Source organism: Coloeus monedula, assembly GCF_965178545.1.
Source record: "Coloeus monedula genome assembly, chromosome: 7".
NCBI lineage: Eukaryota > Metazoa > Chordata > Aves > Passeriformes > Corvidae > Coloeus > Coloeus monedula.
Window position 1 is genome coordinate 12,898,321 of NC_138787.1, and position 26,539 is coordinate 12,924,859.

At 40.2% G+C, this 26,539-nt stretch overlaps 1 protein-coding gene across 1 annotated transcript; it reads left to right on the forward strand.

The window, feature by feature from the left end:
* Positions 1 to 1,055: 1,055 nt before the first annotated feature.
* Positions 1,056 to 24,853, forward strand: FAM117B (family with sequence similarity 117 member B; the record flags this gene model as incomplete). The annotated part of the gene is made up of 8 exons (XM_082285571.1): positions 1,056 to 1,581; positions 8,504 to 8,652; positions 13,279 to 13,371; positions 13,884 to 13,997; positions 19,747 to 19,890; positions 20,887 to 21,112; positions 21,923 to 22,043; positions 24,269 to 24,853. The coding sequence occupies 8 exons, from the start codon at positions 1,056 to 1,058 to the stop codon at positions 24,585 to 24,587; spliced, it is 1,692 nt and encodes a 563-aa protein (XP_082141697.1). The 3' UTR covers positions 24,588 to 24,853.
* Positions 24,854 to 26,539: the final 1,686 nt, after the last annotated feature.

Consider the following 26,539-nt stretch of genomic DNA (forward strand, 5'->3'; position numbering starts at 1 on the left):
TGAAGATGCAACTAATCTGACCTAAGGGGGGGGAGTAAACACAGCAATTAAGGGAAAAGGGGGTCAAGTCTGCCTGGATATTGCCCACGTCTCTGGTGCCATCATCGGTAACACCGAGCTGGTGGCAAAGCGATTGGATAAACCGTTGTGGAGCCCCGTCCCCTCCTGGAGTGCACCTCGGGCTAGAAATAATGGAATAGGGATAATGGTCCCTTAGAACGGGACCAAGAGGCGGGTGAGCCACTGCCGGCTCGCAGCTCTCCCCGTGGCGGCGTGAGGGAGCCCGGAGCGCGGCCCCGTGGCGGCGTGAGGGGAGCCCGGAGCGCGGCCCCGTGGCGGCGTGAGGGGAGCCCGGAGCGCGGCCCCGTGGCGGCGTGAGGGGAGCCCGGAGCGCGGCCCCGTGGCGGCGTGAGGGGAGCCCGGAGCGCGGCCCCGTGGCGGCGTGAGGGGAGCCCGGAGCGCGGCCCCGTGAAGGGAGCCCAGAGCGCGGCCCCGTGGCGGCGTGAGGGGAGCCCGGAGCGCGGCCCCGTGAAGGGAGCCCGGAGCGCGGCCCCGTGGCGGCGTGAGGGGAGCCCGGAGCGCGGCCCCGTGAGGGGAGCCCGGAGCGCGGCCCCGTTCCCGCCGGGGCTGCCCCGCCGCACGTGCCGGGGGCAGCGCGCGGCCCCGCCACCGCCCGCGTGCGGCTCTTTAAGCGCTGCCTCCGCCCCGCGCCCCCCCGCACCCTCCGCGCGGGCTCGGCCACTCAGGCGCGCGCCCCGCAGCCAATGGGCGCGCCGTAGCTGCGCGAGCCGAGCGGCGCCGCGCCCAATGGGAGGGCGCGGTGGGCGGGGCGCGCGGCCGGGGCACTATTGTTGATGAGGCGCACGGAGGCTGCGGGTGCAGCGGCGCGGAGGGGACGGGAGTGCGACCGCGACGGGAACGGAAACCGGGACGGGGCTGCGGCGGCCACCGCCACCTGAGGCGTCGGACCTCGCGAGGAGCGGCCCGCGCCTCGTACCCTTCCGTCCCTTCCCCGCCTCAGGCCGCCTTCCGTGAGCCCCGGCTCCCGACGGACAATGTCCCACCAGCGCGTGAGGCGCGGCGGCTCCCCGACCCCCGCCACCTCCCTGGCGGGGGGAGGCGGCGCGGCGGCGGCGGGCGGCGGAGCAGCGGGAGCGAGCAGCCGCCTCCAGCCCATGCGGGCCACGGTGCCCTTCCAGCTCAAGCAGCAGCAGCAACATGGCAGCCCCACGAGGAGCGGTGGCGGCCCGGGTGCGGGGCTCCCACGCGCGGCGCCCCCCGGCAGCGGCGGGCGCGGCGGCCCCGCCACGGCCCCGCCGGGGGGAGCGGGCAGCGGCGGCGGCGCCTCCTCGCGGGGCAGCCCCACGCGTGGCCATGGCGGGGCGCGGGGCAGCCCCCCGCGGCACCACCACCTGCCGCCGCCGCCCCCGCCGCCGCTGCCGGGCTGCGGGCCCTCGCCCTGCTCCTCGCCGGTGCCTCCGCTGCCGGAGGGCAGGGTCCGGCACCACCACCGGCGGCAGTCGCCGGAGCCGGGCAGGAGCTCCCCAGAGAGGAAGAGCCCTAGCTCCCCCGTCTGCAAAGGTGAGCGCCGGGGGGTCCGGGACAGCGGCAAAGGGCACGTCCCCGGCGGCCGGGCCAGGCGCGGAGTGCAGAGCAGGGGCCGGCGGTGCCTCCGAGCGCCTCGTGCCCTGGGGCAGAGCTAGGGACCGGGCTGTGCCCGGGCTGGTGCCCGCCCTGCCCCTTCTCTGGCCGGCGGCAGGGCTTGCCGGGTATGTGCGTGGAAGGGGTCTTTGCTTTTGTTGCTGCTCTGTTGCGCCCTGGCTTTCAGAAGAGGGATAGAGAGCCAAGCGTGCCATGTGGGGGTTGTGTCCGCTCCCGTAGTACCGCGAGTACTGCCACGGCTTGGCAGATGAGAGGGTTTCACTGGGGTAGATGTCCTTAATGTACTTGGGCACAAACTTTAGGTGAGTTTGGGGGCTGTTGTGAAGCCTTCACATCTCACCTTTCTGCACACCTCGTGCCGGATGGTGGATGTGGTTGTGATCCAAACAGTGTCCCTGAGCTTGCAATTAAAGAACTGATTAGTGCTGTAGGCATGGCACATAGCTGTAGAGCAAAAGTATTCAGTATCTTTCTTAGCAGTTGCTTTCAGCATGAACCCTGCAGAAGGATGTGTGTGCTTGAGAGTGATGACATGCTTGTGCTACAGTGAAGATAGAAAATAGCGTGGGGATACCATACATTTTGTAGCAAACTGCTTTTTAACTTTTTGAAAAATTAAATAATTCTTATTGGAAATGCTGGGATTTAAGTAATATATGGCATCAGGTTGAGGATGATAGAGGCTGACATATGTAAGTCCTTTTCCTTCTTGGGATAAAAGTTTTCTCAAAAGTGCATGAATGTGGCTTTGTGTTCACGTCCTCAAATCTGGGGAAAAAATGTTACTTTTAAGATACCAAAGCTTGCAGCTACTCTTTTTCATTAAATTGACGGTGGTAATCTAAACAATAAAGTTGACTAATATGGAGAAGTGTATATGTGGAAATCTAGGACTAGCCCTCCCTTTAACACTTCTTCTTCTCCTTATACTCCTCCCCCTTTCTAAAATAATGATTATAACCAGACTACCGCTTTGGGTTTTTTCTTTTTTCCTATCCTGGCTCTTGAGGAGTGGTGCTGCCAAATGAGACAGTCATCACCAGTTAGTACAAGACGACTGTGTACCTCCTAGTCTGCTAGTGTAAGAGAGTACTGGTAAGATTCTGAGTTAGATTTTTCACTTTGCAGATAAGAGTAATTAGGGTTTTATTAAGGCTATATTATATTATAAGGCTTTGGATTGAGGAATGTGTGTATTCTTCATTTGAGATTCTTGTTAATCAGTAATCTGAAAGACTTTATGCACATCACAAAATCCAGTCGTCTTCCTGTGAGCTTTATAGAAATCTTGCCTAAGGTGCAATCTGCTGGCCTGGAGAATGAGGAAGAGCATGGTTAGCCTTGAGGTCCAGGTTCAGAAACTGTTTGTAAAGGCATGCGTCAGACCACTTAGGGTGGAAAAATTGCGCTGTCTTTTAGTCACTGTGGAGAAGCCTGCTGAAACTGTGCTGGCCTCTTTACTACTTTGCAGAATTAACATATAGAAAGAAACAAGTCATTTGATTACTCTGCTGTGTTAAGGTAACTCCAGTAGCTTTTTACAAGATGTGTGAAAACAGGAGAGTGGTGTCCATTTAATTGCTTCCGCATGTTCCAGTTTCTGACTAGTACTTGTATTGGCTCCAAATGCAAACTAAACTGTTTAATAGTGCTTAACATTCATCTTGTGTAGTCCCGTGCTTGACAGAGGCTGAGTTGACTTCAGGTTTTTTATCTAAATGAGTAAACAGTGTTAGCTGAGAACATGGAAGTGGAACTTTTTTTGCTAATGAGGCAACGGTTGTGCAGACACACAAGACGCTTGAGGGTATTGGTCAGAATCTGCTGCAGAATAACTTGGGGTTTTCTGTTTCTCGCTTTCAGTTAGTGATGGCTTTTGTTCATTCCGACAGCTGCAGACACATTTTCTGAGATGAAAATGAACCTTGAGGTTAGACAAATGATAGCTTTTTCTGAACTTAGATGCTGGTTGTATCTAAGTTTAAGTGTATCTAAATAGAAGTTGTATACTTCAGGCTCAGTTTCACGTTTTTCAGATTTTCTTTCCTGGGAAGCAGTTGAATAGTTGTGAACTTAGTTTTCAGGAGCCTGCTTTACACTCGAGAACCCTAACTTTTGAATTTACAAATGTGGCTTTTATGGGTTTGGGGTGTGGTTTTTGGAGGGGTTTTTTAGCCCTTGTTTTCTGATCTGAATTGCTCAACTGAATTCTCTGTTGACTATGGGGTAATTACAAATGGAAGATTCTGTCATACAACTTCTAATTTTCCATGCTTTTGTTGCCACTTCTCTCCCCTCCTCCTAAATACGACCAGGAAGCTAGATCTTGCTACTACCTGCTTTTCATCTTTTACTTTCCCTTTCTGCAGTCTCTAGCAGTTATTTTGCAGAATTCAGCTTCTAATTGCCTGTTAATGTGTTCTGCCCTTCCCATCACTGGTGTGGCCTCATTTCTACACTGCAGAGTCTGTCCTGCAATCTCCAATTTGGTTCAGTTTTCACATTTGCCTCTTTACCTGTCTGCAAACCACCCCTTAGAGGACATTGTTTTAACCTACTAGTACACTGTTGCAACATGAGATAGAGCATACACATTTCTCTATCTTCATTGGTCTTTGCCTTGGTTTATTCACTGAGTAAAGATCTAATGGGATCTTGTTATTTGTGTTCTTATATAAAACGCATCTTAGAGGAGTTGAACTGCTCAGCTGCAAAAATGTTACAGTGTACCAGGCTGAGTAAACAAGAAGATCAAGACCAGAGCCATAGCAGTTATTTACTTTCAGGTGCCTCGAGGTGGTGAGGGAGTTCTCTGCTGGATGCTGGACTTCCTGGTATAGCCCAGTTGACTGTATTGGACATCTAAACTCATTCTGAAAATTAAGGAGAAGTTTCTAGGGAAGGGTAATATGAAAGCCTGCTTGTGTGAATGGAAGTGATAAAAATAGTATATGAAGTCTTAGAGGTCAGGTATGAACCTTTTCTTGGAGGTAGAGAGGAAGAAATGGAACTCTATTACAGTCTCAAATTTCACCATAGAATTTATTAGTTTTAATAATTTGGTGACACCATAATAGCTGCAGACCTGTTGGCCTTAATGACCAAGGTTTTGCAGTAGTTTTGAAAGATATTACTGTAGGATAAGAGAGAAGGCTTTGTGTACTGCTACATTCCTGCACTGCTTACCTAAGCTGTTTAACAAATGGTAGGTGTAAAGAAAGCTAATTCATTTTTGCACCATCATACTGTATGTTTCTTGTGGCCAGCACTTCAGGGGAGTTTATTTGGATTAAAAATATTTTCATTTACTAGAGTTAAGTAACTCGAACATCTTGGGTTTTGTGAGGTTTGGTTTTCTAAAACACCACTAATTCAGTCATTCTTCTACAGTGGGACAATTTTGAATTACTAGTGAACAGTTCTCTTTAAATTTCTGTGAGGATGATAGCCAGGATTATCTTCCAAAGGGAGTATACACAGTTGGGTGGTGTGTCTGTGCTTAGTGCTCTGAGTCTGTTCGGTTCTTTTAATGAAACATGAAAAGTAGGTGGAGTCCCAGAGACCACTTGTAGTTTTGGGAAAGACGGTTGTGCCAGCTGTGCATGGGAGAGATCCCATGAAGGTCCTTTCTGGGGAAAAGCCTGACCAAAGCAGAACAAAAAGGTCAACTGTATGTATGCTTTGATGGCAGAGGAGTTAGTTTGGTCTCACTCCTTCTCACTACTTTGGATAGGCCACTTGTATAAAAAAAAGCCTAAAGTAGAATTTTGTGAGTTCAGTGGCTTCTTAGGCTTTTCTGCTGCTTATTTTCTCACAGTATGTGTTAGACGATGTTTCTTTGGTTTCTTTCATACCTTTCAGTTAGTTATTGATAAGCATCTCTGTTTGTTCAATTTTGCTCTTCAGTCCCACTGCTATAGTGCCTGAGCTTACACTGCCTTTGGAGGTGCCTGGCTTTACTCTGCAAGAGGTGTGTGAGATACCAAGTTGCCTGTAGCAGCTTCTGTTGGTCACTTGTACGGCAATGACCAATGAAGACATGGCAACTCGCTTGTTATTTCCCCGCATTATGGACTTCATTGATTTGTGTTGTGTATGTTCTCTTTATTTTTGTTCTATTATTTTGCTTTGTTTGAGAACAGATTGCAGAAAGACTTTTGTTTCTAAATAGATTTATACTAGTGGTGGATGGATAGGAGGGTTGATATTTGTCACAAATACTGGTTTAGAGAGACAATCAGGCCAATTAAAAGAGATCTAATATTTAAGAAGCGTCTATTTGATGAAACAGCTCCATTGTTTTTCATCAGCCACAGCTGTTGTAACTGTTATCTCTATGGAGGCAGATCTCTTGTTATGTAGGTCACATCAAGAAAAAATAGCAGCTGAACACTTGCTTCAAGTATTGTAGGGGAAAGTGCAATGAAAACATTGTATATGTTCCCACTGAAATGTTTTGAAACAGTAAGAAGGATTGTATAGTAGACTTTGCCAATTTGTATAAAGGCAGGTTGTGAAGGTGGAAAAGTAAGTAAAAACAGATCCAAACATCATTCCCCATCCAAATAGAAGTAATTTGAAAACAGAATTTCTTGAATGAATTTTTAAATCAGAGGGAGAGAGAGTATTTACAGGCTTTGTGCCTTGAAATGAGCAGCTTCCCTTGAACTTAAATAGTAAACAGGCTCTTCAGTTCTCATTCTCTGTTTGTTCAGCAAAATAGTCTTTCCAGTTGTTTTTTGTTTTGGTTTTGGTTTTCTTTTTTTTTGTGGTGGAGAAGAGAGAGTAATAGATTCTGCTTTTCCAGTTCTGAAGCTGCTGCAGTGGCTTTGCAGATGATGTGGCTGACTACGTACACTTCCTGATTTATAATTTTTTTTCACATCCTTTCTGTTTCCCCTTGGTAAAAAGAGAAAAGCTTCTTGAAGAGGAAGAATGATAACTGAGAAGAAAAACAGGGAGAATATGGCAGCTAATTCTAAGACAAATAATATGTTTGATTTAACTTTGGAAGCAAGCATAATTTTTAAAGAATGGCACATTGTGTTAGCATGCTACATTGTCCTATAGTACACACAAAAGGAATAGTTTTGAAATCTTCTGATACAAACAGACCCTTCAGTGTGCTGATAGTAGTAGTCAGAGAATTTCTTTGACATGGGAGTCTTAAGTGCAAACTCCAAAACATATTTGCTGTTACACCCTGAGAGCAAATCTGCTGAGAGCTCAGTAGTAAGGTTGTATCATTGTTGGTGCTTGTAGAAATAATAAACCAGATGAAGTTTCCTGACTGCTTTGTACAAGAGCGGCTGATTATAGTGCTAATAATTTTTTCCTTGTAGTTGAATTGAAATATTTCTCACATTTTTACTGTGTACATTTCTAATAAATTCACATGAGGCTATTTAGTGTAGAACATCACTAGATTTAGGTGCTTTCCACTCCATTGAAATCTATACCTAACAAGTTTTATTAGTATTTATCACATGTATTTTTAGTAGATTGCAACAGCTTAGAAATTGAATTTTGGACTTTCGATGTCAGTGGTTTTATTTTCTGACTAGCAGTCAGACACTAACCAGGCACAATTTCCTTTGTAAATGTAAATGAGTTTATATATAATACAAATTGCTATGTGATTGATACTTCTAGTGCAGAATTCATCCTAAGGCACAGTGAGGGAGGACACATGACTGAGTTTTTCCAGTGGCCTTTTATAAAGGTTCCATCTAACTTCTGAATCATGCTTGCTGTGTTCTAGCTGTGTTTTTTAGGACTTTCTATTCGTTATAGTTAAGATTAATGCACAATTCTTTCAAGTATAATTGAAATTCTTTTTGTGAGGAGTAGATGAGTTGGTAGTAAGCTTAGATTGTTGTGATCTCAGGATTTGCCTTTTACATCTCAAAATGTCTAAGCGTGTATGTGTATCTAAACCCCGGGTCTTTGCTGCTTATCAGTCTCTTAAATTTAACAACCACAGTTACTGTTCTGAGGAAATTTTCTTCAGTGTTTATTCTTCATAGCTTGCAGTGTAGTCTTTTACTGCCACCTTACTTAAGACATCATTGACAAATGGGACAGATACAAATTTTTATTTTTAACCATATTCTTCCTTCTCATGTTACTTCCTATGATTGTTGTGGTTAGCTTTTTTTTTTTTTTGGTAAGGATTCCTCTTAGTATCTAAATTGTTCTGAAATAGGATACCAGTATAAACACCACAAATGAGGTGTTGCAGAAGATACAGCACCAGGCAAATATGAACATAGTTACCAAGTGGCATGTAAAGGGAGGAGATGTCTCAATTAGCTTGTAAAATGTAAATGATTACCTTATCAAAGTTGACTTCTGAATCTAAGGGTTGTGCCATATATCATGTACTGGGTGGTTAGAATATGCTGGTTTATAGTGTCCCTGGAAGTAAAGTAGGTGAAGGGGTGAAGGGCTAGTAGGATGAACTGTAAACTCAGCATTAAATTGAAAAAGTTCAACACAGTTTTTTTTCATTAACCTTTTGTGTGCATAAACATTGCTATTTTTATTTCTTCTACACCTTCATCATTTAAGAATCAAATGACTGTTAGACTTTTAAAGGAGTAAATAGTGGTGTGTGAACACTAATGCAACATTTGTGGCATAAGGATGTTTCATAAAAACAGATTTCAAACTTATTCAGACTGAATAGAGCCTGGAAAAGCAAACTTAATTTCCATATTAGAAGTATCTTGTTGTATACTTAACAGCATAGTTCCAATTTGGTATGATTTCTTGTAGGCTATTAAAATGGATAAGCTCTCTGTCTTGATTTCTTTGTAATCAAATGTTCTTGCTCTACCAGACAAATCAAGACCACCTTCATCAAGCCCTTCCAGTATTGTTCGCCGGACGTCTTCACTGGATACGCTTGCTGCTCCATACCTTGCTGGACAGTGGCCTCGTGATAATCATGGACAAGCTGCTCCCTGTATGAGAGACAAAGCCACACAGGTAGGACAGAGTTTTTTGTCTTTGGAGTATGTAAGGGTGAAGACAGGATTTAAATGTGAGAAGCTTTTCCTTTGAAAACATTCACTTTAGCTTTCTTGCTCACAAGTTTCTATTCACTTTCAAATTGCAGGAATCCTACCTTTGCTATTGCATGTGTGAATTATTTCAATCTTTAAGTAAAAGGCTGAGAACTGTAGTATTGTTTAGGTGTTCCACTTCCTTCTTGCCTCAGGAAAACACTAGTGCATTGTACATCTGTATTCTCATTATTCTTACAGTGTGCAGTACACTAGATAGCACTGGAGTTAATTACTGTTTACTTTAAATTTATATGGAGAACTTAGTGATGTATCCTTATATGTATGTCTGTCTCCAACTCTTCATCCTCTAATTGTAAAAGCCCTGTAATGTTCACTTGGGTTTTATGCACCAAGTATAGAATTATATGCATTGAAGAACTGCCTCATTGAACTGTGAATGGTGTTGAAATTTAGCTCAACTGGAAAGTATTAAAAAAGTACATGATTTGCCAATAAACTGCTTAACAAAATTTCACAAGCTTTGAAGGTTCCGTCCTGTGCCACCTGTAAAAACGGAAACAACAAACAATTGACTGAAGCATGACGTTTGTTTTGGCATTCCCCTTTAAAGGGAGTGTTGTTACATGACATCCCTTCTGTATGCAGAAGTGGTTCAAGATGGAGTGTTTCTTAAAATATCCTAGTGTTTCATTTCTCCTTCTGTGGGTGCAGTCTGGCAGTGGCTTTCTCTAACATGCAGCGTGAAAGAAAGAGGCAAATGTATCAGATTTTAAATCCCTGTTCCTGGAACATGGTTTCAACAAGAAGTCTCCACTGATTCCAAAGAACGTAAGCAAGATGCAGTTGGAAGAGGACCTCATAGCATGTGGGGCATCCTTGTGTTTGAACCCCTGTTATGTTTGGTAACAGTAGCAAAAATGTGTCCACATAGTTTCAGTGTCTGTGGATGAGTAGGTATTGAGCAGATGAGGTGTGCAGTGTTACTGTGTGGCCTTTTGTGGGAAAAGCAGATCAGTAGAGAAGGAAGATGTTTTGTAGAGAAATATGTCCATCTGGATAAGGTGGAATTAGGAGCTGGTGAAGAAGAAAGGACAGCTGAGGAACACGTTTTCTGTGCAGGAAAATGAATTGGAAAAATGGTTAGAAGACAGGGTGATAAAAGAAAGCACTTTGAAGTGAGAGGAGGAGGATGAAGGAAGGTGTGTGATGTACAAGGAATGTCTGTACATACTTAGCTATTAAAAGGCATCATTAAAGGGCAGAACTAAACACCTATGGGTGTCCTAACAATTTATTTTTGTATTTGATTTCTTAGGATACTTTTTTCAAAATAATTATATTTCTGTACTGCTGCCAAAGTGTTGGCTATGTTCAGTTGATCTTGTTCAGGTTAGTTTTGATATAATCTGAATAATGGTTGGGCTTTTATAATCTCTGTATTTACCAGATACCGTCCTTTTTGGCTTGCATTTTTCTTTTGCCTTTTTCTCCCAATTCTGGCACATCTAACTGCTGTGGTAGTGGGGCTTTTGTATAGAAGAGGAAATATATTTGAAAGGTTAATGGTAAGACTGTAAGTGCATTAGATATTTCTGCAGAATGAGTACATTTAGTAGTGATCTATGGTAGTGTGTTTCTGAGAGAACTAGAATGATCCACTTGCACTTCCTAATTTAAAATTTATCAAACCAGTAGAAAAGGTAGGGCTATAGACATACATCTGTATGTCCAAAGCTGTTGTTGATGTGACACTGATGAGATATTATTGATTTTAATCTTCCGATGGGCCTGAGAGCAACCACTGGAGCTAGGGACAAATTTAAAATGTGACTTACAATAGTTAGCTTCCTGAGATAATACAGACTGTCCATTTGTATTGTTCAGCTTTTCTGAAAATGTCTTATTTGGATGAAGTTTCACTGATGAGATACTCTGGTTCCAGTGTGTAATTTCAGATTTCACAAAGTCTGACATGAAATGTATGTGTTCTGATTTCAAGCCTTTAGAGAACAGGACTTGAATTTATGAAGATGTAAAAGGTTTTCAAGTTGAGTAAGCAGGGTATCTTGATTCTGTGGAGTTATGGCATAGGGAGTAGAGTCGTGCAGGAAGCATACTGGGAAGAGACAGCAATTAGTGGCACAGTTCAGCTTGCAGGCCTTTCTAGAGATGCCCATGGGTCATAGCTGAGAACTGTGTAAGAGATCCCAGGTCATGCAGACTGTCTCTCTATCAGATTCCTCCTTCAATTGAGTATTGTGATGAAACCTGTCTATAAAACTCAACTGAATTATGTACCTGAAAAATATTTGTTGGATGATGAATAGGTGTATTATTGAGCATCCAAGGGTCTGGCTAGGATTCATACCTGCGCATGTTGTTTAAAGTGCTCATAAAACAGGTGTTAGTAATCTTGTCTTTTTGCTTTGAATGAAACCTGTTTGTCTTACAACTTAAAATGGGACAATTACATTGTATTTTTTAAAAATTCTTAAGTAATTTATTTTGACTGCAAAGCTTTTGCCTCTTAAAACTTTTTTTTCCTGAAGCGTTCTACTGTCTGTAATAAATTTAGCCTTAAACTAATTTCTTTGTAATTCTAGAAAGGGGGGAGGATGTTATGAATGGTGACAACTAAGAAGCAAGTAGTAGTACTTTAAGAACCTAGAGAAATATAAATCCCACTTTGCCTTTTGGTTACTTGGTCCATTTCTTGATAATAAGTACTACAAACAAAATAGGTGGAATAAGTAGAAGAAGACTTGCTAAAATAGTATTGCATTTCTGTCTTGATGTACAGGTTTCCTGTAGTTTAACCTGAAAAGATTTCTAACTATTTGTTTCAAGGATGAGCCTCAAAGCAACTTTAAGGCTTTAAAATGAATCAGATATTAATTTATTAAATAATTCTTGAATCTTGAGTCAAAGTCTTGAATATAAATTAAAGGCAAAGACTAATTAGTGTTAATTATTCTCCTGTAGGCAAGTGTCATTGTTGTGCTGAGTTGGGAAGCTAGAATTAGTAGCTAAAGCTAGAGGATAGAATGATGCTCCTGACTGACATTTGAGAATTGACTAGACAAAAATTGGTACTTGGGAATGGGGGTTATCAATTATTCTATTTTATGATGAAGATCAGTGAGTGCTTTTCTAGAAAAACAGATTGTAATGGATTCTGATTTTGCTATGAAATGGGAATTTCAAAGCAACCATACTAACTTTATTATTCAGATTTGTCCTAGTTAGTGTTTGATTTAGAATGATGAAGATAAAAAGTACTGATAATGAAGGTTTTATTTATATGAAACTTGTGTCTGTAACTGAAACTGGTGGGGTTGCAACCTGTATATTTGGAGTTAAGGCCCCATATTCCCTGCAAAAAAGGGATTAATACCACAAAAGACTTGAGTTTCTGAGATGCAAGTGCAGCTGGGGTAAGAAAGGTCAGCATGTGGCTTCTGCAAGCTCTTAGTTTCACATGTAAGAACAACCACTGCTCACTGTAGGTGTGAAGACTTAGAGGCAATCAAAGTTCTTCTCTATAGGGGAAAGTGAGGTGTCTTAAAAATGGGATTAGCTAGATCATCACTGTATGCTGAGAACTGCATGGTGGCAACAGTGAACTTCAAGGAATTTGCTGTCTGTTTCAGTGTGTGAGCTGCTTCCAGAAATGCTTTCCCTTGCTTCATTAGGTGTATTTCCTATGACTGCACAGAGATTCCTGATAGATGTTGCTATCTGTCTTCTTAGAGCCTTTACAGTTCACTGCTTTGAAGACATTCCTGGAGCTGGCTAGGTGGGAATACAGACTGCCCATAAAGCATGCAGTATTATCACAGTCTTGCCTGTGCATTTTCTTACCTGAAATACAGCGTGGCTTAATGATACTTTGCATTTCTCTGAACTCTTTCACCACTATATGTTTGTGAGATTTTTTTAGTAAACACTAATGTGTCTGTTGATTTAGTGAAACCAGCTTAGTATTATCTGTGTTGCTTTCTGCTTGGCCTGGGGCAACTGTGAACCCGGGACCCTTTGAGGCATTATTAAATTAATTCCCTACTTTACAATGGCTCTAGTTGTGCTTATATGCCTTGCTTTCCTTTTTCTCATTCTTGAGAGCAAGAACGTGATTTTGAAGCTGTGCTGGTGCAGGCTTTCACAGCGTTTACACCAAGCCACCCTTGCTAATGCGTCAGAAATAACAAGGTCAGCGTTTGTGCAGGAAATTAAATACACCATCTCCCCCCAGTTCAGCACTGTCACACTGGTTCTTCAGAGCTCTCTGGCAGCTTGTGCTACATGTGAATACTGCCTTATGCTCAGTCATTTGGAAGGGAAACTAGCACATTCCTATATTACAGGAGGTCTGAAAGTTGTGGGTTTGGGTTTTTTTATTTATATGGTTTCACTCCACTTTTTTGTACTTTACCTGTGAGAAAGGCTTCTAGTTGGTTACTGTTGTTCACTTTCGGTTCTGAACCTAGCATATCTTAAAAGTTCTCTCTTCTAATTTGTCTCAAAATATTCTGCCAGAAAATAGCAATTACCTTTTTAAATTAATCCTGTAATCTTCTTCCTACAGACAGAAAGTGCCTGGGCTGAAGAATATTTAGAAAAGAAGAGAAGCTCACACAAACGTTCATCGTCATGGGGCAGCAACGAACAACTCAAGGAGGTCAGAAATGCCTTTACTTGAGACACCTTTAGATTAAATAGTTTTTTGGTGTGCACTGATACCATGATCCTTCAGGAAGGCAGGAGTATTTTGCTACTTTGCTTAATTATACAGATGGTGGGCTTGGTAAAAAATAGGAAATGGCTTTTCATTTTATATTGATTTAATATAACAATTCAGGTGTATTAATATTTTTAATCTGAATATGTAGGAAAGAAAACACTAAATGCAGGTAACATTTTTCACCAAAGAAGGAAATAATAGCAATGACCACGCTACTTTCAAACTTTATGTATTTCAAGTTCTTTCACTAAACCTCCAGAGGTGTCTTCTGAGTGTCAGCTGAACTGATAGCTAACATATTAGATTTGCAAGAACAAATCTAGTGCTGGCAATAATTATGAATGTTGTGGTAGTAAATAATTTTAACTAAGTGATGGGATAAATGGATGAAATTACGTGTGTACCTGAATACACCTGTTGAAATCTAATGTGAATTTTTCCTTTGTTAGATTGCAAAATTGCGTCAGCAGCTGCAGAGAAGCAAACACAGCAGCAGGCATCATCGTGACAAGGAAAGACAGTCTCCTTTTCATGGGAACCATGCAGCCATTAACCACAGTCAGGTGAGGCTGTGTGCTTTTTGGCTGTGTTGGGTAGCTAAAACTACTTTTTGCTCCTTTCAAGGTTGTGATTTGTCTTAGAGGGGACTTAGAAATACCACAGGCTGCTAAATACGGTGTAGCTATAGGTGAATTCTATGAAATAGAGCTCTTTCTTTTGACTGCTTGAGTGAATGGGGGCCCAGATCTTTTTGTTGCTTGGGTGAGCTGGCTTTGAACTCCCACTTCCAAATAATTTCAGGTAGTTAAATCCTTCCTTAAAGCAAGATTTTTAAAGTGCATTCTGCAGGTTCCACAAAAGGATGACAGAAAAGTTTAATCTAAAACTATAGGTCATCTTCTTCATTATATGTTGCTGTAACAATTATGACTTTGCATGTAGAAAATGACATGGAGCAAACTGCTGGTAAAACTGTATACTCAAATAAAAAGTAGTTTTCTGAGCACATTTTGATGTCTTGCCAAACACTTGCCTAATACTGTGATGAGATTTAGAGAGCTTACCTGACAAAAGGCTATTCCATGAGATTATTTATTTGTTTACACGCTACATGACTTCATTCAGCCTTTTTAAGATTTTTTTTTTCCCCCCCTGTCATTTATTGTGCCTTGAGATTTAAAGTAATAATCCCTTCTACAAGAATTGTGACGGCTAGGCCACCACATGTCCTGTGTGCAGTTTCAGTTTTATCTCAAGGCTTCTAATGAGGTCAGGTTGACAGAGGTGTAATATTTTTAGCTCAATTGATAACAGGTGTAAAAAAATGATAGGCTTTTAGAAACACAATTCCTTCTTCAAGTGTGTTTTGGTTGAGTAACTTTAAGAAAACCAATAGGAAAGTTTGGTCATTTTTTCAGAAGGAAACTTTTTTTTCCCCTCTTCCTGCTGATATCTCATGTATGTACATTTGATACACACCATTTTTTTTAACAGTTACGAAAGAACAAATCCCTCACAATAGCCTTGGCAAGGCAATGTAGTTGAAAGAAACTAGGAAACTGTCGTGTTGTGAATTGAGAGAGTACTTCAGCTGTGAAGCTTCTCTGAAAATCTAATCATATTCCTAATTACTCCTGAAATGTCATTAATTGTTCCAATAAATATCATAATTTGATAACAGTTAATAAAAAGTTTTGTTTCTGTCATTCCATCCTTCTGGAAATAATTTAGGCCAGGTTCTTTCATAGGTGAAGTCAGGTATCTGAGTGAATGTGTTCTGCTTCAAGACCAAAAGTAAGAAAATAGAATCGTGTTTTGAATTTCTGTTCTTCTTAACTCCTACTTTGTATAAAAGTCATTAGCATCTTTTGTTTCAGACCCTAACTTCTTATCCCTGCTGTAGGACATTTAATTAGGAGTCATGACTTTTCAGGATTGATGTGCCTCTTGAATTCAGTTTTGTTGGTAGTTTGAATTGTCTGCTACTGAAAGTATTTATGATTTTTTTTTAGAATTACATTTTTTGATATAACAGTTTAGGGATTACTGAAGTGTGGGTGCAGTGTACTGTGCTGCTGATTTTACTGACTGCTGGAGTCAGAACAGTCCAAAATTATGAATGAAGAAAGACAAATAAATGACCCAATCCCTTTCTAGGGGTTTTTGAGAAAGTTAATGAAAATCAACATACAAAATGTATCAAACTGTTGGTTAAAAAAAACAAAACAAAAGACAGATCAACATACTTGATGAAGGTGTTTTATACAAATTTGTAGAACTTGAGGACATTTTCAACCAGAACCTGTACTGAGGAACTTCTGGTGTAGGCCCTTTAGTACACTGGAGAATTACATGCATTTTAACAGGTTTGCTTGGCATTCTGCAAACCTGTGCATTTCTGAATGCTAAGGTATTGCCACTTTAGTGTAGATGGTCTTAGTGGGTTTTAATTTCAAAAATGAACAGTGATGCTGCTATTCTGAAAAATACCTCCTCAAATTATATACATTAATTTTTAAAAATCGTAATTAGTTTATTATTTTGCTGCTGGTATGGATGTCGTTACATTCTGCCAAATTTTATAGTATGCAAATAAAATATTGTGCAATGGATAATTAGTTTTTGGGCTTGTGAAACAAGCTATAAAATATAGACTGAAGCAAAGCAGCTTTTCCAGGATTGTGTTGCAAAACAAAATGTTTTTCTTGGTTAATTTTGTGCCAGCTGTGTCAAGCTACTTGTGAAGGGAAGAAGTTAAAGAAGGATTCAAAGAGCAAGTGAAGAGTTTAGATCAATGGCATTTAGCAGCTGTTTTTTAACTCAGAGTGAAAAATCTGTAACTGTAGGCATTGAGGGCAAAGTTCCTAGATTTTCTCATTCTTTTTTTGAGAACTGCTAAACTAGAATTTCTGGCAGCAGCTCAGTTCCTTCAGGATTTGTGGAAGGAAGGGGAAGGACTGTGTGGAAACCAGAATTTAGTAATTAGAATATTTAGAATCTTTTTTTTTTTTCACATTCCTAGCTTGAAAGAAACTTTTGTGTTTGTTGACTCTAAAGGGTCGTGTAAAGATTTCTGAGCTCAAGGAATTGGATTCCTGACAAGGTGAGAAAAAATGTTAGGAAATTGTGTCAGCAGCTCCTTCACAGAAACTGGGTAAACTGTTTAACATTTGGAAAATGGCATACTCTTCTAGTTAAAAGAAGAAATTTCAGTGGATTTATTTCCTCTTTTCTTCCCTACTTAAGCTTTACTGCAATTCTTTAATTTTACCAGAATTTTTAGTGGTTTTTGCCAGCTAAGCTTCTAATGATTTATTTGTGCTTCTTTCTAATATGATTTTTGTGTGAAGAAATCCACACAATCTCTATAGAATAAGCATGTCAGTTGTTCCTGACCCTCTGCTCAGAATCAGAAAATAGTTGATGAGGACCTTGATCAAGTCCTTGCTGCTGACTACAGTTTTTTTCAGAACAAATGAATGTTTTTCATTTCTGTGTTTTTTTTCATTATGCCAGAAGTGCTCCTTTCTGTCTCTCTTAACTGGAAGAGGAGTTTGCAGAAAGGTCATAGCCTCCTCAGGTGATCTCAGGATGCTTCTGAGAACATTTTGAATTAGTTGGATGGTACTAAATCTGTAAACAGGAGTGGAAACAATGGGGTCTCTATATTCTCAGTGCTGGTATAATGGAGAAACTAGGATTGAGGCCAGAACTGAAACCAGGTGGAAGAATAAATGGATTTTTTTTCCAACATAAAGTTTTTTCCTCAGTGCTCTTGGCTGATACTACGTGACACTATGAACCATCAAGGCCCCTGCTCCTTTCATTTTACTGGGAACCCTGTGTCCCTAAAGTCTGATTAATTGATTGATACTAATATTGAGACCAGCTGCATGCAGTTTGCAGTGTTGGGAGTTTGGGTTTTTTTGGTGTCACTCTTACCACCTCACTAGGTGGAACATTTCATTTTTAGAGTAGAATTACCATGATCTGTTCAACCTAGAGGTGGCTTGATGTAAAAGCATCACAAGTCCTGGGATTCTGTTTAAAGTTTTGTTACTTGGGAAAAATTGGAAGAGCTTAGAGCATTTTTCCCGAAATGCCTGTGAACAATTTAGATTTTTCATCACCCCTATTTCCTACCTCATGAGTTTGTCATACCTGTAAGTTTCAGAACTCTTAAAACTCCCTGCCAGTGTGTTACTATGTGAACACAGTAATTGTTATCCTGTGTTTGGCACCTTGCCTCATTGTGAATGTTCCCAGGTGTTCAAGGGAGTAGTCAAAGGTTGGTACCCTATTCCTGCATGTCAGGGCCCAGCTCCATGCAGACCTCAGTGAAGGCAGTATTTCTAATAAAAAGTTTATTGTTTTGGGGCTGACTGTTTACCCATGTCACCATACCTCCTTCCTTTTCCACTGTCTGGCACTTTGGGCTAAGAAATCATCCTCAGTCATGTACAGAATATTATTTTTCTTGGAAGTGAAAAATGCTGCACTGAACTATATTGAACTCTACTGAATCTACTTTGAGCTCTTAAAATAGTAGCATGAACCTAAGAATTTTTGTGGTAGGGAATCACATTTAAAAGGTGAAGAAAGGTGAAGAATTCCCACATTTTGCTAATGGTTGCTGAAATCTTAAAGCGTACATGTGTTGCTCTTTTTAACAACTTCAGTTTGTCCTAAGAATGTGTATCTTGAAAAACTGGGTGCACAAACAGTCGTTAGTGCCCGAACTTGTGCTGATATACCTGTATTATGATTGAATATTAAACCTGTATTAGTTTACTGGATTGTTGATCCAAGGCCTTGCTTGGAACAGAATTAGCAGTGTTGCCTTCTCAGACATTTTTGTGCTCTTCTTCAGTGGTTTTTTTTCATCTTCAGGCAAGACTTTTAAAACTCTTTACAAGTTTGGCCATTATCAGAACGTTATTTTTTGTTGACAGAAACAGAGTAACAAGCATTCTCTGAACAGAAGCTTTTGTAGTTCTTGTGCAAGTCCTTTTTGCGTTGTTTTTTTTTGGGTTTTTTTCTTATGGCTAACCTAATGTTTCAGGAAAGCAGAACCAATGTAATTCATTCATTTTGCTGCTGTAGAGATTTGTGATTGTGACAAGAAGTCTCCATTATGATCTGTGCTTAAAATGTCTTGTTTACATGAATTTTTCTGAGGTAGTTTTTTTGCCAAACAAGCTTTGTGTGGCTTTTGAGAATGTACACAGGAAATTAAAATGCTTTGGTGTCTGTGTAGTCTTGTTACTTAAAGGAAAAATTGAAATATAATCCCCTGACAAAAATTCACTTTGAAGACCAGATAATGCTGATCCTTTGGTTAGTAGAGGAGTTGCTCTCAATCATGGCACACTAGGCCATAGAGTCCAGGAATTTTACATAGGAATTCTACTGTGACTTAAGTGTGTTGTGCCGTTCTTTGAGTTGAACTGAATGTTTGCAGGAAATATTACATTACCTGTAGTACAGCACTGCTTAATGAGGTCAGAATCTCCTAATATTCTGGTAGTGAGATTTTTTTAACAGGAGGGCAGATGCTAATGGAGAGACTGGGAAATCTCAAGAAGCTGTAGTGTGCCAAAGGCAGCTTTGGGAAACTTCAGTAATGTGTTTTCTGAAAATGAAGTTTTTGTGCATATTTTGAAACACTGGATTTTTAAAATGTTAATATTCATTCTGAAGCAACTAAGTATTGACATTTGGGTTTGGGATTTTATTCTTTTTGTGGAAATCTCCCTAAGTTGTTTTGTTAACCTTTTATTCTGGCTTAATGCCAGTTAATATGTTGGTCTTAATTTCTAATATAGTGCCATCTTGCATTTGTGAAATAATTGTCCTTCTGCATGTGTCATGTTATTGCAGGTGGCCACTGACTTCCATTAAAATACAATTTTAATGAGGTTACAAATGGTAAATCCAACAAAGAGTGATCTGACATTGTGGTATAGCTCACTTTAGGAGAAATGTGAATGTATTTTAAAGGCTTCAAAATTACTTACATTTAAATGTTTACTGTTAAATTTTTAGTTGTAAAGCTATGTCGAGCTAGAGGCAGACTGTATCAAGGGAGATTTTGAGACTAGCTTTTCCTGCTAGAAATTGGATTTGAAACAAAATTCAGGATGTCTGTCTTCAGTTAAAGCATCCATTTGAACACAATCACTACAGTTTCATGTAAATCCTTGATACTGAGGTGTAGATGTGTTCTGTTTCAAGGGTCACTTTTGGGTAGAAATAGTAACTTTGTTTTGTAAATAAATCTACATTGCTTTCTCATTGTCTCTGGTTCTTTAGGCTCCGATCCCAAAGAGTGCTCTTGTTCCTGTGATACCTATTACCAAATCAACGGGATCACGATTCCGAAACAGTGTAGAAGGATTGAATCAGGAGATTGAGATAATAATTAAAGAGACAGGAGACAAAGAGGAACAACTTGTTGTATGTATCTGCCACCATGATTGCTCTATATAATTATTTTTGTTTTGCTTTGAGATTAAGTCATAAACTTTATTTTGCAGCGTTTTTGAATTAAATTTGTCTGGCATTAATTTTATTTATATTTGCATTTATTATTTTCTTTAATAAGGTTAGTTGAAAAGTCTCTTGCAAAGCAAAAGGAAGGAAAGAGTTAAAGCTTGAATCTGAACCTTTTCTTCTAAATAAGAAATCTCAGTAAAACGGAAAAAAGAAAAAGGTCTGTTTTGAGAGTTTTTGTAGTAACTCTTATTTGCCTGCGCTGAACTGTCCCCATCCTAGATGAACCATAATTTGCCCATTTTTAATGTTCATTTTATTGTAATGGTTTTTAGAGGTGAATTTAGTAATAAGGTACCAGAAATACAAGCTGTGAAGATGAGTAAGGAACCAGAATGTCTTTGATATGAAGACAAGCTGAGAGAGATGGGAGTGTTCAGCCTTGAGGAGAGACAGGTCTGGGGGATCTTATCAATGTGTATAAATATCTCACGTGCAGAAATGGAGGGAGCTGGTCTCTTCTCAGTAGTGTCCAGTGATGGGGCAAGGGGCAGTGGGCAAAAATTTAAACTTGTTAGTTTTTTGGGGTTTTTTTTTTTTGGTGTGTGAGGGTGTGCAAAACCGGAGCAAGTTGTCCAGAGAAGTTGTGGAATCGTTGTCTGTGGAGGTATTAAAAACTTGACTGGACAGAGTCCTGGACACACTGTTCTACCTGACTCTGCTTGAGCAGAAGTGTTGAACTTGATAACCTCAAGAGGTTCCTTCCAGCCTCAGCAATTCTGTGATGATGTGAAATCTTAAAGTTGTCCTTAGTTTCTGAAACTGACATTTTATTTTCTTTTGGAGCTGTATGTAATGAATAAAATTTTCTACCTCAAATGGTTTTACTTACCACTACTGGATTTAAAGAAATTGCTACCCAGACAAGAGCAGCTGTCTGATGCCTTTAATTTTTAACAGCCTCAAGATATTCCAGATGGGCACCGTGCCCCGCCTCCATTGGTGCAGCGCAGCAGCAGCACTCGCAGCATTGATACCCAAACGCCCGGTGGAGCGGACAAGGGCAGTAACAACAGCAGCCGCTCCCAGTCAGTATCTCCAACCTCATTTCTTACCATCTGTAATGAAGGCAGCGAAGAAAGTCCATGTTCTACAGATGATCTGCTTGGTGATTCCAGAGATAAAGGTACTGTGTCACTTTAAAATTCAACAATGCTGAACTTGTGTGATGTTCATAACCACGTAGGTAAAAAAGAGGGTTTGTTCCCTGCATCCATGGACAAACAGTAGAATGTGGGTTTTTTGGTACATGATCTGTTTTTTTTCAAATTGCTCCAAGTACTGTGTGTTCACATATTAATTAAAGCTGGATAGATGTGACTGAGGAATGTGCTTCCCAAAAAGCTTTTGTTTTTAAATAATAGATTCTTAAAGTATTTTAAGCAGGTTGAGGAAGCAAGAATCTACAGTATCAGGTGAAACTGTTGCTTGTGTTGGGTATCTTTTATGATCTTGGACAAAATGGGCAACCTTACAGCATTTCATGCACACACCCATAAAAGTTTAAGTGTTGGGTTTATTTAATTATTCTTTTTTTAGCTGAAATATTTTGAAAGATCTTAAGAGAATTTTATAATTGAACATAAAGCTGTTCTGGTTTTTTAAGAAATATGGCTTCTGCCCATTTTCTTTGGGGAGATGGTGACAGCACAGAACCATAGATTTAGGTCTGCAGTTACAAATTGAAAATGTCCAGGAATGATGAGAGATTGCAGAGGAGCCTGAACATTTTATAAGGAAGAAATAGAAAGAAATAAAGGAATTGAGATAAGAGAGCTTATTTGCAAATGAAGGCTGGAAAGCAAATGAAAATGTTTTTTAATTTTATAACATTGGTGTAATGAAGTGGATTTAAATTCGGGGAGCATTTAAAGGTAGCTCTTGTGGTTTTTTATAGTGTGACACATTTAAGTAATGAGAAACTCTGTTCCTGCAGAAAATGGGAATAATTCTCCCTTGCCAAAATACGCTACCTCGCCAAAACCCAACAACAGCTACATGTTCAAGCGTGAACCTCCTGAGGGCTGTGAAAAGGTGAAAGTCTTTGAGGAAAACTTGTAAGTTCATCTTTGCTACATAAGAAATAACATCTAACAATCAGATTAATTATTACTTTATTGATTTTGTGTCAGATAGAAGTTATTAGTCCAGGTGCTAAAGCCATGCTAACAGTCTGATCTCTGTTTTTTGGTGACTATATACTGGCATATGTGTATGTATTTTACTGCTGGGATTTTGTGTTAAAATCTTGAGAGGTATTTTTTAAAAAACAGCATAATTTGAGAGGACTGTCTCTTACCTGGCAGACAGTGGGCAAGGAGCTCAAATAATCTGATAGGGAGAGATCTATCAAATAATAGCCTGTAGTGCAGCTGCATCAGCTAATGTACGTCACAGCTTGATAGACACATCCAGTAATCTAGACTCTGACAACCATATTCTTTTCAGCTAAATCAATGTAGTTATGATACTTCTAGTGACAGAGGAGTAATTTGACCCTGAGTATTTGATGCTTTGATTATTCTGAAAAGGCCAACTTTTGTCATTTGGGAATATTCTGGGAGGTTATTTTTTTTTATTATTATTAGGAGTTTTTATACCCTTATGTGACTTGTATGCAAGAATCTTAACCTGCAGTTAAAAATTCCATCTTGTCACACAAGGAGTGTCGATTGGTTACAATTCTCTTATGCCTATACTATCTCAAGAATGCCATCTAGTATAAATGTTAGTTAAAAAAAAAATAGCTTGGTTGACCTATGCAAATGAATTTTGAGAGGTCTCTACAGCCTCTCCCATAGCAATGTGGGAAGGGTTACAGTAACTTAAGTTACCTGTCTCTATTTTAGCTGTGTGCACTATGTTGCCAATAGATTGGATAGTATTCACTTGCTGCAGGAACATATTCTATTGCAGTTTGACTTGCATTTGCATTTCTTTTTGGAAGTCCTTGGTGTGTAACTGTAGGACTGTTCTACTGTAGAGTGAAACAGGCTTCTACAGAAGTTTTTACCTGGCTATGGCAGTTCTCAGACATTGCAGTCTCATGAAAAAAATCTTTTCATATCTGTTACTTGAATTCCATGTGTATGTGGAATACATGAGTGTAACTATTTAAAGCTCAACCTTTGTTTAACATAATTTCTATTTGAAAATCCTGTACAGGATTTTCATTTGGGAAGAAAATTTACAGGTGGGGTTGAATTTTCTGGACATTTGGGAGAATCAGCTAGCATGGAAATGTACCCTATTTCTTGACCAGAATTACTTTTCAGAATAGAGTATCTCTACGAGAGTACACTGGAAGATTAGCTTGCTTGGCTTAGTAAAACAAAGACGTGCTCATGTCTGTCTTTTACAAATACAAGGAGGGGAGGGGGAGGTTATAGGCTAAAGGACAATGCTGGCAACAAAAAAAGTGAATAAAAATTTCTGATGGCTATTTTCAAGCAGTAAAGAGAGACTTTAAAGCAGATTTCTGTAGCTCTGTCTTAAAGTAGAATTTGGCTACTGTAAGTAGATTTACATTGCCGTGTTAGAAGTGAATGCAGAAGGCATTCCTAAGCTATCCATGATTTCCATTCCAGCTCTGCTTTTCTTAAAGCATGTCTTAGGCTGAGTTCTATGCTGAAATGGCAAAAGTGCAAGTCAGGATCTAAATATGTGTTCCACACTTCCTTCCCAGGTTATAGGTACTTGATCATGAAAACTACATTTTACTCTCTACATTGAGTTTTCTGTAAGATGGGTTCATCTTCTGCGGAGATTCAGGGCACACTCATGTGAACATGCAAAGAAGGGAAAAGTATAGAAAAGGGGATGCCCCGATTATCATGAACCCCTTAGAGATATGCAATATTAGGATCATTGGTATGCCAGCTTTCTTTCACAGGGTTTGCTGTATAAATAGTGTCTGTATGTGGGGCAGAACTGGTTGAGCTGTGAAAGTTTCTGGAGAACACAATTGAAAATACTTTCTCATATATTGAATGTGCTAGTTCGTGGGACAGGGTTTGTGATCAAGCATGAAGTTGATTGGGTTCCTTAGGTTTGGAAACAGCCTGCCCTAAGAACATGCTGTTGCCTTGCAGCACATGTAAACAAGCAGTTTAAACCATCTTGTCATTTGCTGTGTGCTGTGAGTGTCATTAAGGCATTATTGAGTAGCTGAAATACTTCAAATTGAAACCTTGACTTGTTTCTGATTATGTGTTCAGCAATACATCCCTGCCATGGCAGAATTTGATTGTTCCATAAAACCATTGTGTGTATTTTATTCCAGGCCAAAGCCATTGCATGAAATTCCAGCCTTCTATTGCCCTGACAAGAACAAAGTGAATTTCATTCCGAAAAGTGGCTCTGCCTTCTGTCTTGTCAGCATCCTCAAGCCACTTCTTCCCACACAGGATCTCACACTTAAGGGCACTACACACAGCCTGACTGTCTCCTCCAGCATGACGCCTGGTTTGTTACAGCCCATTTCTGTGGCCTCCTTGACTACAAACACAGATCAAGACAGGATCTCTCGTGGAACAAGTACAGTAATACCACAGACCTCTCTGCTCCAGCAGTCAGGATGTATTGAGGAAGCTGAAGAATAATTTAGATTGTCTTGACGTTTTTCTGGGCAACTACTGGGAAAAAAATGGAACCATTTGACCGGACCTTTCTGATCACACACGCACATTGTTTTAACAATTTATGGCACTGCCATAATCAAACTGTTTGTATAATTGACAGTTTGGTAGCACATTGAGAAGTTCAGGAGGATGCAGCAGCTGATGTGCTGTTGTGCTGTCTGCTCTTGAAGACTCTGGTTCTGTTTTTCTCCTGCTTTTTTTAAACACTGGTGAAAGCAAAGACTATCATAATCCTTTGCCGTTTAAAGGACCAGTTGTTGTGATGGTGTGTATCCTCTGACATTTTTTCCCCATTAAAACAAGTCTCAAGACCAGCCAGCTGATCCCATTTACCATTGTAATCTGCGGAGGGAGGGGCAATCAGATGGTTTTGCAAGATGTCTTTTGTATGAAAATGTGTATTTTGTAACAAAATTTTGCCTTTTCTGGTTTGTAGCAGATGGTGTTTCCTGGTGATGATCCCCCTACCCTTTTTTTTTTTTTTTTTTTTCCTTTGGTGGGGAAGGTTCTTTTATACTTGGCTGGCTTACAGCTGATGGGACCAAAGGATTGCTGAACTATTACAGCAGTCTCGAATTATGTGACCTTGCTGAACAGCCTCAGATGTAAACAAAGCAAGACAAGTAAATATGTTTGAAACTTTTAAAACAGAAGAGTATGCAAAAACAGTGTTAGTATATAGTGTACATTTTTTTTATACTGAAAATTTGTGCTTCTGGTAAGTCACATTCTTAAAACTCCTTCCTTCACAGAATTCCTACTAGTTTATTGGCTGGAAAATTGCATTTTAAAGCACTTGCCCTGGTATTGTTCTATTTGTCCATAGAATTTTTGTGCAGATGTGGGGAAAAAACATATTATCCTCTTCCTCGGTATTCTTTCTTCCAGAAAATGCTTGGCTCTTACAGGCTTGCTTAGCTCCTTATGAGTCAGCCTGAATCATTAATCACTCTTGGTACAAATTTGCTCTGACATGACTCATCACTGTATTATAGACCCTGGCCACATAATACTGAAATACTGAAATACCTGTGCATGGTTTCCTCCCTTTGTCATAGCAGTGTTTGTGTGTCCGTTGAAGGTGATGGTTTGTCAGGCATGATATCTGTTACGCAGAAGTTTACAGCAGCAGATATGTTCTCCCTTTTTGACTAACAGCTTAGGCTGGCATGTAAAACAGAGGATTTTTTTGATACTTCGTCTGTCCTGATAATGTGACAGTTAATGGTTGCTTTGAAATTACAATAAAAGGCAAAAATGGGGGGGAAAGGCAACTGCAAACAGAAACTGTTGAGGAACTTTACTGAGGTTTCTCATGTGTTCCTGGAGTGCATTACTCGGGTTTGAATTAATACAATTATAGATATGCATAAAACTGCAGTGACCTGAATACTGGTGTCATATCCACTTACAAAACAAGTTGATCTTGTACCTCTTTAACAGAGTTAGATTCAGTAATTTCAAAGTAAGTGTCGTCGTGGGCAGTCTCTGGGTCTGAATATTGGTCTGTTACACACAAGCAGTTCTCACTGGCTTGCACCTGCATAACTTCCATCTACATAGCTTCCATGGATCAGTTTTATTCTCAGGTCTCCTCATAATGGCAACTATTTAAAGATGATACTGCAAGTATACCAGTCTTGTTTGGTGCTTAATATGCTGAATTTGCTTGCAAACATTTCGTTTGAGAGGAAAAAATCCTGCATATGTGTGCAGATAATAATCATAATTTTGATGCATATTTGCTGTTCCTTTAAATCCTGTATTAGTAACTATGATTGCAGTGTACTTTATTCAGCAAGTAAGTGTAAATCATATTAGAATGTGCAAATTCTCTTTATAGTATTTTTAAAACATGATGCAAAAAATTCAGTAAATGAAAATTGTACCAGGAAGTATGAAAGTATTACACC